This window comes from Cupressus sempervirens, chromosome 4 (genome assembly GCF_028749045.1).
Source record: "Cupressus sempervirens isolate cs-2001-9-10 chromosome 4, ASM2874904v1, whole genome shotgun sequence".
Lineage (NCBI taxonomy): Eukaryota > Viridiplantae > Streptophyta > Pinopsida > Cupressales > Cupressaceae > Cupressus > Cupressus sempervirens.
This window is the reverse complement of record NC_143121.1, coordinates 177,199,779-177,217,528: the sequence shown is the minus strand read 5'-3', so window position 1 is coordinate 177,217,528 and position 17,750 is coordinate 177,199,779. Positions and strand designations below refer to the sequence as shown.

General features: G+C 35.9%; 1 protein-coding gene across 3 annotated transcripts in view; it reads left to right on the top strand.

Moving 5' to 3' along the window:
- The window catches only part of LOC149560548 (DEAD-box ATP-dependent RNA helicase 50-like), a 162,311-nt gene extending 145,245 nt beyond the window's left edge, over positions 1–17,066 (top strand). For 2 of the 3 annotated variants that reach the window (XM_089824734.1, XM_089824736.1), the window contains exons 6-8: positions 15,991–16,119; positions 16,210–16,382; positions 16,511–17,066. In XM_089824734.1, the coding sequence (XP_089680860.1) occupies positions 15,991–16,119; positions 16,210–16,382; positions 16,511–16,736 (528 nt within the window). In that variant the 3' untranslated portion in view covers positions 16,737–17,066. Of the gene's footprint in view, positions 1–11,637; positions 12,337–12,443; positions 12,955–15,990; positions 16,120–16,209; positions 16,383–16,510 lie in introns of those variants that run through there. The other variant, XM_089824733.1, reaches the window with a different exon arrangement.
- Positions 17,067–17,750: the final 684 nt, after the last annotated feature.

Below are 17,750 nucleotides of genomic sequence, written 5' to 3'. Positions count from 1 at the left end.
CTCCCTCTTGGTTTGAAATGATCTCTCTAGAAATTAGACTTGATTCTTCTGAGGTGCAATCATTTCTAAGTTGATCAAAAGCTGGTATTGAAGGTTTGCTAACAATTTGGATAAATGCTTCCCAAGATATAGGTCTCCCTCTAAGTGCTATTATGGATAGTTCTTGATTTTCAACTTTATTTCCAATAGAAGATAGTTGATTCTTTATTTCAGAAGTTCTTCCAAAGTAGGATGAGATTGACTCTCCTTTATTCATTTTTTATTCATAAGTTGATTTTTTGATGTGAGCAATATACTTGAGTTGTTAATCTCAAATGTATCCTTAGTTGTTTTAAATACTTCAAATGCTTTCTTGAGATTTGATATGGAAGGAAGAATATGATCTTTTACTAAATCAACAATGATTCTTTTGTCTCGTCTTCAGGTATCAAAGTGTCTTCTTCAATGAATGATTCTAATTCCAATTCTTCGAGGATTGTTGTAATTCAAATTTTCCATGAGAAGAAATTTGTTGCTCCTTCAAGCCTATCCTCGACTCTAACATTGCTTGCCATGATGTCACTTTTATTTTGTGATTTGAATTTTTTTTAAAGTAGTTTAGCAATCTCTCTACCAATTTGGCTCAGAGACCATGTTAAATATATAGATCGATTTCGTGGAGACTGAACTAATCTATATTGGCAGAAATACTGTACTGATTTGATGATTATTCAATTTCCTTTTATAGAATTCTGATATATATATATATATATATATATATATATATATATATATATATATATATATATATATATATATATATTTGACTTTCTTTTGCAGTTTGAATATGCTGATGACAATGACTATGAAATTCAATGAGAGCAGATTGATTTCAGACTGTATTGGAAATATATTGCAGACTGGATTTATTGAGTTCGAGACCGTGATTCACATGCCTTGTTATTGATATGTTTCAGCAGTCTTTGAATGGTATTTTATATGATGGGTAACATGCCCGCGTAGGGGCATGACCCATGCCATGTGGGGTCATGACCCTACGTCGGCACCTCAGATATCACTGCCGATCCATAATATAACGATGGTCGATACTTAATCCATTCGGTTCTTAACAAAGACGATACTGATCATGATTTCAATAATATACTTTTTGATATAATAATATGTGTGTGTCTGTGCGTGCGCGCGTGCATGCATATTATATCAGATTTTCATATATTAGATTTCCATCCACACACACACACACACACACACATATATATTAACATATATTACATATAGAATTGGCTTCAATTCACTATGAGGCTAAATCTCTCAACAGTAATAGGAATCATGCCAATTATGTGACAGTTTATTGGCTGAATTGCACACTATTTTCCTTGTTTATATCCCTCCTTCCTTCTAATTACTCCTTCAATGAGTCATGTGCTATATGCTACGAGCACTTAATCGCCCTTTTGTTTTGTTTTCATCCCTCTTTTAGTGTTTTGGATGCCCTCATTATTCACCCTTCTTCTATAGTCCATTATGCTCCAATTGTATTTTTGACCTTGAACTATTAGGGTTTTGCCCATGTGGGGTAGCACAAATCTAGGTCTATGTCATACACAGACATATTACTAAATTTTAAGCAAATGTGAGACACGAATATTAGCATCATATCTCTTGAAATGCGTGATGCCATTATAAGACAAAATTCAAGGGATAATAGTGAATGCCATTCTTGTCCAATGTCTCACAAATCTCCTAGTTTGGTTCGCACACAATGGAGGATCCTTTGTCATGTACACAAGGTGAAATAGAGTTTCCCTTATTATTTTTAGAGTGGTTTGATCTTGAACACCTTGGCTTTCATATAAATTTTTATATGAAAATTATCTGTTTGACATAACTAAGACAAATGTTTGTCATGGTGAAAGAAATTCACATATTTATATTGTTTTTTTTAAGGAATTTTTCGTGATGGTTTGTCAGATATGATGTAGTTACTAGCTAGTATTAAATATCAAATGTTAGTTGTATAATGAATGTTCATTTTTTTTTATCTCTAGATGTTGTTGCCTCATGATAATAATTTACTTCCATAGACATTGACATCATCTAATATTTAATATTTTCCTATTGATAACCTTCCTAAATGGAACCATCATCCATTCCCATGGCTTTCTCATCAAGAGAATAGTGGATACATCTATTGCCATTGAGCATTGCTTAGTACTTCACAATTTGTGTTGTTTTGCCAATGGATAAGGCCGATAACAAAAATGGTTTTTCTCATCTTTGTTGGCAAGGATTTTGGTTATAAATATTTCTCTTCTCCGTGAATTACCTTCTATTTGTGGCTAGCTTGTATTAATTGTCTCTCACAGGATGGCAAGAATGAGGCTCTGATACCATTGGAATGTGCTTGTTGGGACTTTAGTTAAATATCTACCTCATTCATATATTCTCCATCTCTTTAAGTGACATTTCTTCCTAATATCTTATTTCCCATCAGTCACAACTCTTTGTAATTTGATCAATTATATTGATTATTTAATATACTTATTTACTAATATATTTTCCCTCTATAAACATTAAATATTATATTATATCAATTAATATATTTATGATATTTATTATAATTAATTTATATTATATCCTTGTGTATTACTATCTTATATTTAGGTTTATTATTAGATTTATTATTATTTATTATCTCAAAAATATATTATTATTTATTCTTCAATATTTCTCATAGTAACACGGGGATGCATCCTCAACATTTTTGCTCGTTGCACTTGAGACGGGGACACAACCAGGACGAGGGGTTGACGTTCCTGCATCCTCAACTGCACCACTAGTAGGGGAGACGTCCCTGCTTCCACGAGGGGGATTGGAATGCTCTACCGAGCTGGGGGTGATGGACCATCTCCCATTTTGAGACCCAAAAAAGCGCAAAAAATAAATAAATTAAAAAGGTTTTAATATATTATTGTATATCATTTGATAACCCTAGGGTATGTGGGGCCCATTTAGAGGTTGAAATCCCATTAAATCTCTATGTTTTCTCTTTACTAATAATTTACGATATCAGAGGAATACATGGAACAAAATGCCCAACAATGGAAATGTGGTATCACCATTGAACAATCTATCAAATTCTGAGAATTGATTTGCAGATAGAGTTTTCCTAGCAGAAGTAGTGTTACCCAATTGGTGTAGGTTCCATAAGACAAGTCAACATTTAGAATTACGATGCCATCATTTCCAAGTAGTAGTTGACATTGTGGAAGAAAAGATGAAGAATACAAAGAATCGACTCCGATTGTAACAAGATAAGAAACTTATCCTCCAACTAGGTATCATCAAGCTTTAACCTATGAGGAATTCTCATTTAACCTCTTTTTGACAGTTATATAGAGTGATAGATTCCTTTTGGAAGAATTGTTACCCAATTGGTGTATGTTCCACAAGACAGGTCAACATTCGGAATACAATGCCATCATTTTCAAGTAGCAGTTGACATTTTTCAAGAAAATATGAAGAATACAAAGAATTAAGAGACTCTTGTTCTAACAACATATGAGATTGTTCCTACAGCGAGGTACAAATCTATGATGAATTCTCATTTTCACCACTATTTGACAGTTATTAAAAACAAAATAGGAGATTCACCACTATTTGACAGTTATGAAGAACATAATAAGAGATACTCCACTATTTGATAGTGATGAAAAACAAAATAGGCGATTCCCACCAGAGTCGAACCTCCCTTTAATCTCATAGTAGATGGGAGAACGAAAAATTAAGTGAATCTCCGTTTCCATCTCCACCAAGGTATATAAACAACTATGGTCCTCTCTATCGATGTGATGGTCACTCTGGTATCTAAGCCAGTGGGATCCAACTCTGAAGGAACCGAGAGAGATATGAAGGGCATGGCACCAATGTTGGGTAAAAAATGCAGGATGCGTGATAATTCCATCACAAGCCTCTTAGAAGTATTTGGTATAAAACGCCATCCGAGTATGCAGCCCCCCCGGAGGGTTGATCCCAAGCGTCCTAATGTACTGTTTGTACATATTGAGTCTCACATGCCTATTTAGCTCCTGACACGATGGGAGGAGGTGACCTTGAGCATTTAGAGAAAATTGATAGGGAGGGAGACGACCAATGTTGATCCTGATCGAACCTAGGAGAGTAGTGGCCTGAGCATACTAGTAATGGGCCCTAGTGGACGAATCCGAACCAGCCATAGTGACCAAAGACCAATAAGCAAGGTATGAATATCTACATCGGCTGCCAGTTGAATCCGCAAAGCCTTGTAGACGGTGAAGACACTAAACTAGATCGAAGATGATCGCAAGTTTGAATGGGTAAGCTCCAAACTCCACCAAAATATAATGGTGATTATTGTTGCAGAGTTTCAATCATTGAATTTCAGACTCTGGAAGTGTTTATTTTAGTTGGGAAGGCTAGATATTAAGTTTTAAGTGCTTGGAATTAAGCTCGAAGAAGCAGGTTGCTGTTGTAGATAGTTGGAATTCTGATATTCAGTAATTGATGGTGATCATTTCATGTGATAAGATCAACTATTTAGTTTTGAGCATTTTTTAGGCAATTTAGTGTGTTCTGGAAGGCCTATTACATCTATCGCTGCACTTGGACATTGTAATGACCCCATTTTTCCCAGCATTGGAGTTTCAGGGATTAGCCTATTATTGTGATCCTCGTAGGCTAATTATTTTGGATAGAGGGTCTTTTGTGGCAGTGGCTCGGCTTGGGAGGGTCTTATCTTCTCCACATTTTAGTAAGCTACAGATTGTTCTTCGTTTGGCTCAAATCAGACTTCATTTGGGCTTAGTTTTGTGTACTTACTATTTGTGGTAAGTTGGTGTTGATCAAGATGGACCCTTTCTATTTTTGGAAAGTGCATTTGGTCACATGGATAAATAATAGGCATGACTCCTATTTCAAACAACATATTTAAATGATGAGTATTTTGGGAGTTATTATATTTTTAGTGGTCAAATTATTATTAATTATTAAATGGCTTATTATAAAGTTATAATTTAACTTTATAATTTCACTTAAGTTGAGAGTTGAGCAATCATTGGAAAGTGCCATTTATTAATTAGTTAAGCCAAGTCAAGTGAGAATCTAAAGGAAGCTTCTAATTAATGTTGTGTGGTGAAGCTTTTTGAGTGAAGTTACATTTTGGCAACAAAAGGCAATTTGGAGGTTATAAATACAAGCTCATTTGTTGAGAAGAGCATGCTAGAATATTTTATATGCTTTTGTTGAAATATAAAGGTTTCGAAGTTGGGTTGTGCCTTTAATCCATCGTTGAGGTTATTGTGGATTAAAGTTCTGAAATTATTATTAATATCTCTTGCTGTATATATCGTGCTTGGGAGATACTGAGTTTTCTTCTGAGTTTGTCTTGCAATTTGCTGTTGAAGTAAAGTAAATTGTAATTGCTTCTTGGACTATGACTTTTCCATTTCTCCTACTGTTTTCTATTGTGAGAAAATTAGAGTTGTGCTTATTGACTGGTTTAAGAGAAATTCACATGCAAATTGAACAACAACGTTCAAGTCTGGAGAGTTGTTGCTGAAGATCATTACCTGATATTTAGAGGACAAGTAATAATCAAATTCTAGAAACTGCGTTACAATTCAAAGAGGTGAATCTGGGCAATTTTTTGATTGTCATTTGCATATGTATATTGGGGCCGAACTTCATTATCATAGCTTTGCTATTGATTTGTGCGACGAGTATTTATGTGCTAGAGCTGCAACTAATGTGGGAGATAGGTTTGACATTATTTGAGATCTGCAAATCATTACAAAACCTTGTGTTTACTTCCAGATTGCCCTTGGGTATTGAAAGACTATTCACACACAACCAGGTTCTACATTGTTTATCATTAATTAATGTATTTGGTGATTAATGTTGATCCTAGTATAAATAAATCAGAGTTAGCTTTGAGTAAATAAAGATTATCATTTCTTGAAGTTAATACAATAGCATTGCACATTTTATTTATTTGCATTCAAAAGGTATTAATATATACAGTAGCAATCTATGTTCTGGTTCATTTTCAGTGGCTATAAGTATGTTTGCCAAGTGTTTGGTTAAATGCCAAATCTCTGATTAATGAAGAAAATTGATGTGGTTTAAGTGTAAACAAGTTCAGGTTTTTATAGTGGTATCAGAGCGGTTTTTATTACAAGAATCAAGAATTGGCAAATTAACTGATCTTCGGATGATTGATTGATTAACAGAGGAACAAATGTGTTCTTTATAAAGAATTACAAGGATGTTGTTTCTAAAAGAAACAACGTAGACTGAAGAGAAAATTAGAAACAAAACTGAAGACAGGATAGGAAACATTCCTATCTGGACTGAAGACAAAAGAGATAGAATAGGAAACATTCCTATCTAGACTAAAAAATGCACTAGAGACAAGTAGTTGACCATTATAGAAAGTATTTAACTAAGGAGATAATATTTTAATACCCTCCCTTAATGGTCAACGTACGGATGTTGGAACATTCTGGGATAACTGAGACCCTCCCTGGATCTATAGAATGTTGAAACCAAGAAGCTTTGCCAGAAGAGTGCTATGACTCAGAACAGATTGCAATTACAAAATTTCATTTTTGTGGAAAAACGGTAAGACCCAAAATCTCATGCAACCTTGCATATTACAAACAACATGAAATGATTTTTAAAGAGAAAATCAACAAACCTAGAAAAACAGAAACAGATTTAGAAGGTGAAAAATGCAGCTTTGCCTTGATCAAGAAGCTCGGCAACTTGTGTTGTTGGCTGGGAAACATTTTGCCTTGCTTGGTTGGAGGTCAGATGAGTCTTTGTGCCTAGAACAAGCTCATCCAAAAGACAATACTCAAAGATGGTTAACATGCGCTGCTTCCAGTGGTTATAATTGCAGCCATTGAATCGTAGACTGCTCTCCAACATTAGATTAGTCAAAGATGCCATTTCGAAGAATTTAGGTACAAACTTCAAGATTGAAATTCAACAGGCATGAATTTCAAAGAAAATCCTAGCTGACCCAAAAAAAATCGACAGGTACCTAGAGGAACTGATACAAAACCCAACAAGAATCTGAAGTCGGATTTCAAATCCGTAGGCTCAAAAATTGAGGCATGGAAAACAAGGCACCCACAAAAACTTGATGAAGACCCATTTGAGATCTTGGAAAACCCACCACAAATATGAAATCAGAAAAAAAAAAATTCGTACCTCGAAAATTAGGGTTTCAAAGCCAAAACTCAATCAGTGGCTTGGAAGGTCGAAGACAATAGAAAATGTCAATTGAAAAACTAGATCTGTTTCCCAGATCACGACTTCTGGTTGAGACGGTGCAAAAGCACTGAGTTTGATCTCCAAATGGTGGTAGGAGGAGGTGTTTTGTAACACAGAGCCATGATTCCGAAGGAAGCCGTGAGTTTTAAAAACTAGAGTCGTCTGTAACTGAGCCGCGGATCTCCCAAAAATGGCACCAAACACAAAAAATGTCGCAGAGTAGAGGTAAATACCAGTTGTGAGCGCAAAATTAGAGATAAGTTGCGATTTTTTGCCAAAGAAAAACCCGCGATTTTCAGCACCAAAAAAAGGCGAGTTCCTCAGCCACAAATGTGATTTTAGAACATGGGAGTAGAAAAAAAAAAACTTGCAATTTTCAAAAAAGAAACCTAGCCATATTTCGAAAAAAATTAAAGTATTGGCTTTGATACCATGTTATAAGATTCAAGAATTTATAGATTAATGGATTTCTGGATGATTGATTGATTAATGGAGGAACAAACGTGTTCCTTATAAAGAATTACAAGGACGTTTCTTTTAGAAACAACGTACACTAAAGACAAAATTAGAAACAAAACTAAAGACAGGATAGGAAACATTCCTATCTGGACTGAAGACAAAAGAGACAGGATAGAAAACATTCCTATCTAGACTGAAAGACAGACTACAGACAAGTAGTTAACCATTATAGAAAGTATTTAGCTAAGGAGATAATATCTTAATAGTTTCCCGCCAACCTATAGGAATTGGGCTTGGTTATTATTTTGGTTGATGCTTACTTTCGAGATTGCCAAATTAATTTTGTGATTTGTATAGTGACATGAATGGTGATAGGAGATTCATTCCAAGTAGATATTCTACTTGCAGAGGATGTACTTCTCTACCTAGGGATGGAGAATCTGAGATATGGGGTATTGTGAAATAGTTGGATGTGCTAGTGAATGAGCTGAATCAAAATCACAAACGGATGACCAAACTAATTTCAAACTCGAGATTTGAGCATAGCATGATATCTCTTTTTTGGAGAGCGAAATGTGATGATATAGTTGTGGCTACAGATGTGCGGGACATTTCTTATGAGACTCCACATGAGTTGGGCACAGTTGTGGTGGAATGTTATGAGAATCCATGTTAGGTTGAGTCGGATGATGTAGTTGTTGGCATGAGTCCCCAGGATCATGTATTTGATGGCGATGCAGTGATAGTGCGAGTAGGAGCATGTGAGGATATTGTCATATTAGCAACTACTTCTGTGCCAGTTGAGCCATCTACCACGGAGTTTAGCGCTATGCATGTAGTTGTAGGTGTGTGCTTTGATGATCGTACACATGTTATTGATGATGAGGTGAGTGATGTAGAGACAAAGTTTTGTTATACTATTGATCAACATAGCGTTGATGCTCACTTTGTGGTGAATCCTTTGTTCGACATGGATGCAACATTGCCCTATGACAATGCCCTTTTTGAGATTGATGTTAATCACCTACTTAAGTAGAGTTGGACTCAATTTTCACCATCTGTAGACACGGTTAAGCTTTCTATAGCCACGGTGATGTTCTTGTAGCCACAGATTCTTATGAGGATGTAGTTACAGGTATAGTTGGCATGAGTGCATATAGTTCTCTTGTAGCTACATCTTTTACTGGGATTGTTGGTGATGATCACAATTCCAGTCCAGTATATATTATATGGGTGGCTACAGGGAAGAAGAGTATGTTGAGATCTCCTATAGAGTTATCATCCGGTGATGCCCTGACTTTCACATCATTCGCACAGGTGTTGGGTGCTATATTGTAGGCGATGCTGATGGACTTGATGATATTGGCATGTAGTTGGTTCAGTGTTGACAGGGATGCCATGTACTTCTTCATTTGGGATCCAGGTGGAGGTTGGCGTTCACTATATTGCCAGATTGCTTGAGGACAAGCAATCTCGGGGAGGGAGGACTATAAGTCTGTAATGTCCCCCTTTTTCCCAGCATTGGAGTTTCAAGGATTAGCCTATTATTGTGATCCTCATAGGCTAATTATTTTGGATAGAGGGTCCTTTGTTGCAGTGACTTGGCTTGGGAGGGTCTTATCTTCTCCACATTTCAAAGCTACAGATTGGTCTTCATTTGGCGCAGATTGAACTTTGTTTGGGCTTAGTTTTGTGTACTTACTATTTGTGATAAGTTGGGGTTGATCTAGATGGACCCTTTCTATTTTTGGAAAGTGCATTTGGTCACATGGAGAAATAATAGGTATGACTTCTATTTCAGACGACAGATTCAAATGATGAGTATTTTGGGAGTTATTATAATATCTTTAGTGGCCAAATTATTATTTATTATTAAATGGCTTATTATAAAGTTATAATTTAACTTTATAATCTAAGTTACACGGGTACCCCTCCCCCCCCTCCGGACCTCGAACCGGTTTGAACCGGTTCGAGATTCTGGTCTGGTTCGACCAGGGTTCAATTTTCGAATCCTGGTTCGAACTGGTTCGAACCTGGGCGGACCAGGCTGGGAAAATTGAACCAAGTTCGAACCCAACCAAGAACCCGCCCACGGAGGCGGAAATAAAGTGACTTATTTGCATTTTTTTATAATTTTTGGAGTCCACGTACCCTAAAAAGGTGTTATGAATTGGTTTTTTGCTCTCTCATAGTCATTTGATGTTTCTAAATAGGTTGTTTTGCCTTGAAGGAGAGCACATAAATTTTTGAGCAAGCATCCGGTTGTGCAAGGAGGAGTTTAAAGCAATACTTGTTGGTGTTCTTGAAGTGTTTGTGCATCATTTATACACATTTGCAAACTTGCAATGGCTGGAAAAGGACCAAGAGGTAAGATCTTATTCTATTTACTATTGTTTTGTTCTTCTAGTTTTTCCAAAAAAATTTCATTTCTCTTTCAATCTTCATATGTTCTAAGTTCTTGAATCTTTTCCATTATTTCAAAATTCGTCATTTTCTTGCATATAGATTATGAACATATATCTAATTAGTAATTTCTTGCCATAGGGAAAGGTTCGAAATTAATGTCATCTACCTCTTCATCAATAGGCAACACCGAACAAAGAATGGAAACCAACTCCGATTCTCCTCTATGGAAGTATGTAGACATTATAAAACCCATTCCAGGAGGTAGTGCATTCCGTTGGAGATGTTGAGGATGTGATGTAGAAAGAAATAGTTCTTATTATCGTGTGGTAGGCCATCTATGTGGTTATGCTCGAAGAGGAGTCAAGAAATGCCCTGGCAAAAATGGTGTCCCTATACCAAATCACACCGTGTTAAAATATATTGAAGAGCATGAGGCAGCAGAAGAGAGAGAAGGACGTAGGGCAATAGAACTCGGTAGTAGTAGCAATAAAAGTAAAAAAGCTAAGGGAATGCAGGCCCCCTCAGATGTTATTGTACAAGACCACCCCTTCTTCAATACGACAATGGACACTGACACTGAATCTGTCCCCATTGTACACAAAAGAAAGGGGCCAATAGAAACTTCTTTTCAAAACAAGGCCCGGGAAATTGCTGACATTAAGGTGGGAAGATGCCTCTATACAAATGGGTTGTCTTTTAATGTTGTCCTCTCTCCGTTTTGGAAGGACATGTTGAAGGGTGCCAATGAAGCTCCAAAAGGGTATTGTGGCCCCTGGTATGAGAAAGTTCGCACCACCTTGTTGGATGATGAGGTCCAACGGGTTGAAAATCAATTGAAGCCCATAAGGGACTCATGGGTTGAGACAGGGGTGATAATTGTTTCAGATGGCTGGAAGGATTCTAGGAACCGTCCCTTGATCAATGTCCGTGCGGTGTCCCCTAAGGGGCAATGTTTCTGAAAGCGGTGGATTGTGAGGGCAAAGTAAAAGATGGGCCATTTATTGCTGATATCTTAATTGAGGCCATTGAACAAGTGGGAGCAAGAAACGTTGTCCAAGTCATAACGGACAACGCAAAGAATTGTAGAGCAGCAGGTTTGTTGGTTGAATCACGATATCCACATATCTTTTGGACACCTTGTGCAGTCCATTCACTCAATCTTATGCTAAAAAAGATTGGGAACCAAATTGAGTGGATCAAAACAATGTATGAAGAGGTTGAGGACATACAAATGTTTGTCACAAACCACCACATGACTCAATCTCTTTTCAGGAACTACTCAAAATTGGAGCTATTGAAGGTAAATGAATTTGAACTCAAATTAGTAATTTTAATTTTTAATATTTGACAATCTCTGATTTTTCATATTTTACTTGTGCAATTGCCAATGTGTATACTTTTCTTAGTTTTCTAAAATATGTATCTAATAGTTGTTTTTTGCTCTAATTTATGTCACAGGTTGCTGAGACCCGTTTTGCATCACATATAATCGTCTTAAGACGACTTGTGCAAGTGAAAGATGCACTTCAAGTTATGGTAATCAGCAACAATTGGGGTGTATGGAAGCAAAAGAACACTGAAAGGGCAAACAAAATAAAGGATAGGCTATTGGCTGACTCATGGTGGGAACGTGTGGAATATCTCCTTAAGATCACTGAGCCCATTATGAGCATGCTTAGGTACACTGACATGGATAGGCCTTGCCTTGGAGAGATCTATGATGGCATAGACTCAATGATTGAGAAGATCAGGCAAGTTATAAATGAGCAGGAGCAAGATCCGCAAGAGACCTTTTTCAAACAAGTGCAAAAAATTATTAATGAAAGATGGAACAAAATGACCACTCCATTACATTTGCTTGCCTATGCCTTGACCCCCAAATACTATAGCTCACAATATTGTAATCTACCAGGAAGGTTGCCACCATATAGAGATATGGAAGTGTCTGAGGGGTACCAGGCAGCATTTAGAAGAATATTTCCTGATGATGATATAAGAGATCTAATCATGGATGAGTTCATAGCATTTGTCAATGCTACAGGTCTAAGTAATGATGCTCTTCGTCATCGGTTCAAGAAGCATGCTCATGGTTGGTGGTACCTCCATGGCCAAAAATTCCAAACATTGCAGCCCCTTGCAATCAAAGTTATATCACAAGTAAGTTTTATTTTATTTTTTAATTAGCTCACTTTATCTTCAAAAGAATTTTTTAATAAGATTGAATTAATTCCTTTTTAATTGCCTACCTTATGTTGTCTTTATAGGTTGCTAGTTCCTCTGCATCAGAAAGAAATTGGAGCACTTATTCTTTCATCCACTCGGTGAAGCGCAATAGGTTGCAATCAAAAAGAGCCGAGAACCTGGTATTTGTGCATAACAACTTGTACCTTCTTTCGCACAAGAGTCAAGAATACAAAGAAGGGGAGACAAAGAAGTGGGATGTAGATGCAGAGATTGCGGACTTGGATGCTTCCACTGCTGCGCTTACAATTGATGATTTTGATGACTTTGATGTCAATACCATTGTTGATTCTGCTGCTGATCCCATTGGCCTTGGTGCAAGTAATAGCATAGGCGAAGGAGGAGATGAAGAAGAAGATGAAGAAGAAGAAGATGAATATGAAGAAGATGAAGATGAAGAATGAAGAACTTAGAACTAGAAATTCAGAATTTTAATAGATTTTCATTCTATTAGTTACTGTTAAACATTGAACGTGAAACAATGACACTTGAACGTGAAACAATGACACCATTTTAAATGTTTTGAATCTTTCATCTTTGATGTTGAAGCTGATTGAACTATGTTACTATATGATGGTATGCTCACCATGATACATTGATATGTTATTGTTTATGCTGTTTTAAAGTTTTAAATGTGTTTATGGTACTATGCTACATTCTAATTTTAACTCATGCTTCATAAAAATGTATATATATATATATATATATTTTTTAAAAAATTTTTTTACATGTTTTTGTACTAACGAACCCAAATGAACCCAAACCCCTTTCCAAAATTTCGTCGAACCAGCGAACCGGTTCTCGAACCCAAACCCAGAACCGAACCACGAACCGGCAACCTAGTTTATAATTTCACTTGAGAGTTAAGTTATCATTGGAAAGTGTCATTTATTAATTAGTTAAGCCAAGTCAAGTGAGAGAATTTAAAGGAAGCTTCTAATTAATGTTTTGTAATGAAGCTTCTTGAGTGAAGTTACATTTTGGCAACAAAAGGGAATTTGAAAGTTATAAATACAAGCCCACTTGTTGAGAAAAACATGCTTGAATATTTTATATGCTTTTGTTGCCTTTGTGGCTTTTCTGAATTCTTATATTCAGTGGCCCTTGCTGAAGTATAAGGTTTTCGAAGCTGGGTTGTGCCTTTAATCCATAGCTGAGGTTATTGTGGATTAAAGTTCTGAAATTATTATTAATATCTCTTGTTTTATATACTGTGGTTGGGATGAGTTTGTCTTGCAATTTTCTGCTGAAGTAAAGTAAATTGTAATTGCTTCTTGGACTATGACTTTGCCATTTCTCCTACTGTTTTCTACTGTGACCAAGGAGAAAATTAGAGTTGTGCTTATTGACTGGTTTAAAAGAAATTCGCATGCAAAATTGAACAACAACGTTCAAGTTTGGACAGTTGTTGCTGAAGATCATTACCTGATATTCAGAGGACAAGTAATAATCAAATTCTGGAAGCTGCCTTACAATTCAAAGAGGTGAATCTGGACAATTTTCTGATTGTCATCTGCATATGTATATTGAGGTTGAACTTCATTATCACAAGTCTGCTACTGATTTGTGCGACCAGTATTTATGTGCTAGAGCTGCAACTGACGTGGGAGACAGGTTTGGCATTATTTGATGTCTGCAAATCATTACAGAACTCTGCATTCACTTCCAGATTGCCCTTAGGTATTGAAAGACTGTTCACGCATGGCCAGGTTCCACATTGTTTATCATTAATTAATGTATTTGGTGATTATTGTTGTTCCTGGTATAAATAAATCAGAGTTGGCTTTGAGCAAATAAAGATTATCATTTCTTGAACTTAATACCTTAGCGTTGCACATTTTATTTATTTGCATTCAAAAGGTATTAATATATACAGTAGCAATCTATGTTATGGTTCTTTTTCAGTGGCTATAAGTATGTTTGCCAACTGTTTGGTTAAATGCCAAATCTCTGATTAATGAAGAAAATTGATGTGGTTTAAGTATAACCAAATCGGGGTTAATACAGAGATGTCCATCCAACTCTGGAAATACCAACATCAGCATTGAGCATGGTCTGATTTCCTTTGTAGCTGCTGTTTCAAATTGGAGTCGCATTATTAGGCTTTCTGATTGAGGTAATTTTATGCTGTCACAAGATATGCCGATTTTCATCCGTGGAGTTCGAATTTCAGCGAATTTATCCTTACCGAACTCCATCCGAATTTTATGATATTATTGTAATATTGATATTTATAATAATATTATTTAAGTTTAAAATAAAATTGAGTTCTTTAGTTTAATTTTTTAGCAATGTCAAACTGATTTGACATTTTTGTGGATATATTACTTATATATAAAAAAAAATCTATAGAAGTAAAAATTAATGGCAAACTTTTTTCCGAATTTTTACCCTTGCTGAATTTCTTCCGAATTTTGTTCTTGATGAACTGGAATTCAAATTTGAACCTTGTGACTTAGCTTTTATGCATTGAATGCTGAGTTAGATATAATATTTTTTACAAATTAGTATGTTGTTTGAAACGAACAAACTTTATGGATAGTTTATTCTCATATCACATGATTATAGAAATAAATTTAAATCAGTCCCTTATCAGAAAGAGATATCTTATTTGCATGGTCAGGTTGTCCTTAATCAGGGGTATACATTACATAAAAGTTTAAAACCTGTCATTTCATACTGGAGTGTGCATTCAGACATCAGCATGTGGCTTTTTCGACATGAACTTCACTTTGCCTTTAGTGGTGCATGCCTAATGCTGGCGGTGTGTGTTTTTGCTGATCTTTATAACCGTGATTCTGCCCCCTCAGGAAAGTGACACACCCTTGGATTCTATCACTGCATCTGATCCGAAAGCAGAGCCTTCCCTGTGCAATGTATGGCATCCATGTGTATGAGTCTTTACCTGCAATATGGTCCTTTTAACCACTGTGTACTTTCAACATTGTGACTCATTCCAATCAATTGCTTTATAAAGTTTAGAACTAAGTACTTGCTCTTGCAAACTTAGTTCTGTTTACAAAATTTATCAAGTACTCAAATCATGCTCATCATTTACATTGATACACTTTTTAATTAGAACACGTATCTGTATGCCTGGATGAGCTTCTGTGTTGCTTCTGCAGCGATTGATCATTCTTCACCTTGCTTGGTTAATCTTAAAAGCTATATCCTGCAAACACATGCTCAAGATACAATAATAGCAATACAGGAAAACAAGGTAAGGTTTGAAATTGAACACAATACACAATGGTCATGTTGGTACAACATGCCATATGATCAGCACAGAAGACCACAGACATTAAGATGCCGAGCACAACTGTTGTTTATGTGCAGTGAGTCATAAAAACTATTTTAGCTTCTCAGTGACATGCCAAGCATGGCCAAAGGGAATGTACACTTGTGTAAATCATAAAGCATTCTGTGCTAAGACCTTATCCATCCAAATAATAATGATTTTTCTTTGCTCTACTTTTTTTCATTATAAAAGATGATATGCGAAATTGGATAATTGTTGGTTTAATGCTTTGCTATAGCATTCACTCCCTTTTTGCCACTTAATTATTGCAGATTCTTATAGATTGTAGCGGAGAAGGGGAGGAAAAAAATACAAAGACAGCATTATCAAACAAAAAGACAGCTCTGCTACAAATTGTGGAGCAATTTTCTGTTCGGAAGACCATTGTCTTCTGCAACAAGGTTTCTGTTATATCTATTGATCTTTAGTTTTTATCCGGAACAATATTTTAAAAAATTACTTACTTTAAATTCTGTGTGATCTGGCCACAGATCGAAACATGCAGGAAGGTTGAAAATATTCTAAAAAGAATTGATCGACAAGGCCAGAAAATATATGTCCTCCCATTCCATGCCGCCGTATCACAAGAATCCCGCGCATCCAATATGAAGCATTTTCTTGATCCCCAATGTGAACAATCTCTGTTTCTCATTTGCACTGACAGGCATGAGTTTTGTTTTCTTGCTGAGCTAAGCTTTTTGATTCGAAGCAATTCAAAATCATTTTTGTCTTCTTGTGTTGGATGTTGTTGTAAATACAATTTTTAATCTAATTTATATTTTTCCTCTGCAGAGCTTCCAGAGGCCTTGACCTTATAAATGTGGACCATGTACTGCTTTTTGATTTTCCACGCGATCCAAGTGAATATGTCCGGCGAGTTGGAAGGACAGCTCGTGGAGCAGGTGGCAGAGGGAAGGCTTTTGTCTTCGTTGTAGGAAAGCAAGTGTCGCTTGCCCAAAGAATCATCTACAGAAATGAGAAAGGCCAACCTTTACATGAATTACCACCTGCATTATAGTTGCAAGGAGTGAATACCAGATATAAGTTCGTCTTGCTGAAGAAAGAAAATGTTTTTCAAATTTGCTGGAGTTTCTTTTGTCGGCGTTTCAAATTTGTAGCAGGCAAATCTCTACAAAAGAGAAAACCTGGCTATTTTATAATGAGAGCATGATTTGTAATTGCTTTTGTATGCGTCTGAAAAGCTATTATTTGGCATAACTAAGAAATGGTGACATATTACACCAGTAGTAATTGTTAATGTTAAAGGTGCACGTTTGTCATTCTTATGTACAGTCTTTTTGTTTAATGAATTATTATTGAGAGGTTGGTTACTACTTCTCAGTTTGCATCTTCTATTTTATAAATCTGATTGCTTATTCGGTTGTTCCCACAACCAGGCCTTGGCTTTGTATAGATATGTGACTATTTGGTAGAACAGAGTGTATGATATCTCCAAAAGAGCAAAACAGGAAGGAGCCTAATATCCTCAAATCTGAGTCTTTTAAATTCCTGTACACTCAATATAACTTGTATTGATATTCATTTACATTTTGCCATACAATTTTAAACATCTGTTTGACGACTTGACACAATGATTTTGGATCTTTTGCCTCTATTTTACTGGTATATTTTTCATATAACCTTAGAAGTAAGTAAACATCCCATTCCTAACATACATCTGTATTGATCTATATATATGTGTGTGTTCAAACAATATAAATGTATATTAGCAATATATTATTTAAAAAAATATCTAATCAATCAGAATCATTTTTTCAATTTGCCGGACAGATTTAATTAAAATTGTACGATACTAGGCATATGAATTTCAATGTCAGTTATATTGAGTATGCATGAATTCAAAGGACTTAGATCTGGGAAGATTAGGCTCCTTTACTCGTTCTCTTTTCTAGATATCGTATGTTCTGTTCTACCCTATGTTCCCCCAAGTTTCTGCGACGAGGACGACAGGGATAGGTTTTCGGGATGACAATTTTTTTTTGCCGATCTTGAGGACGGAGATGGATGGCAA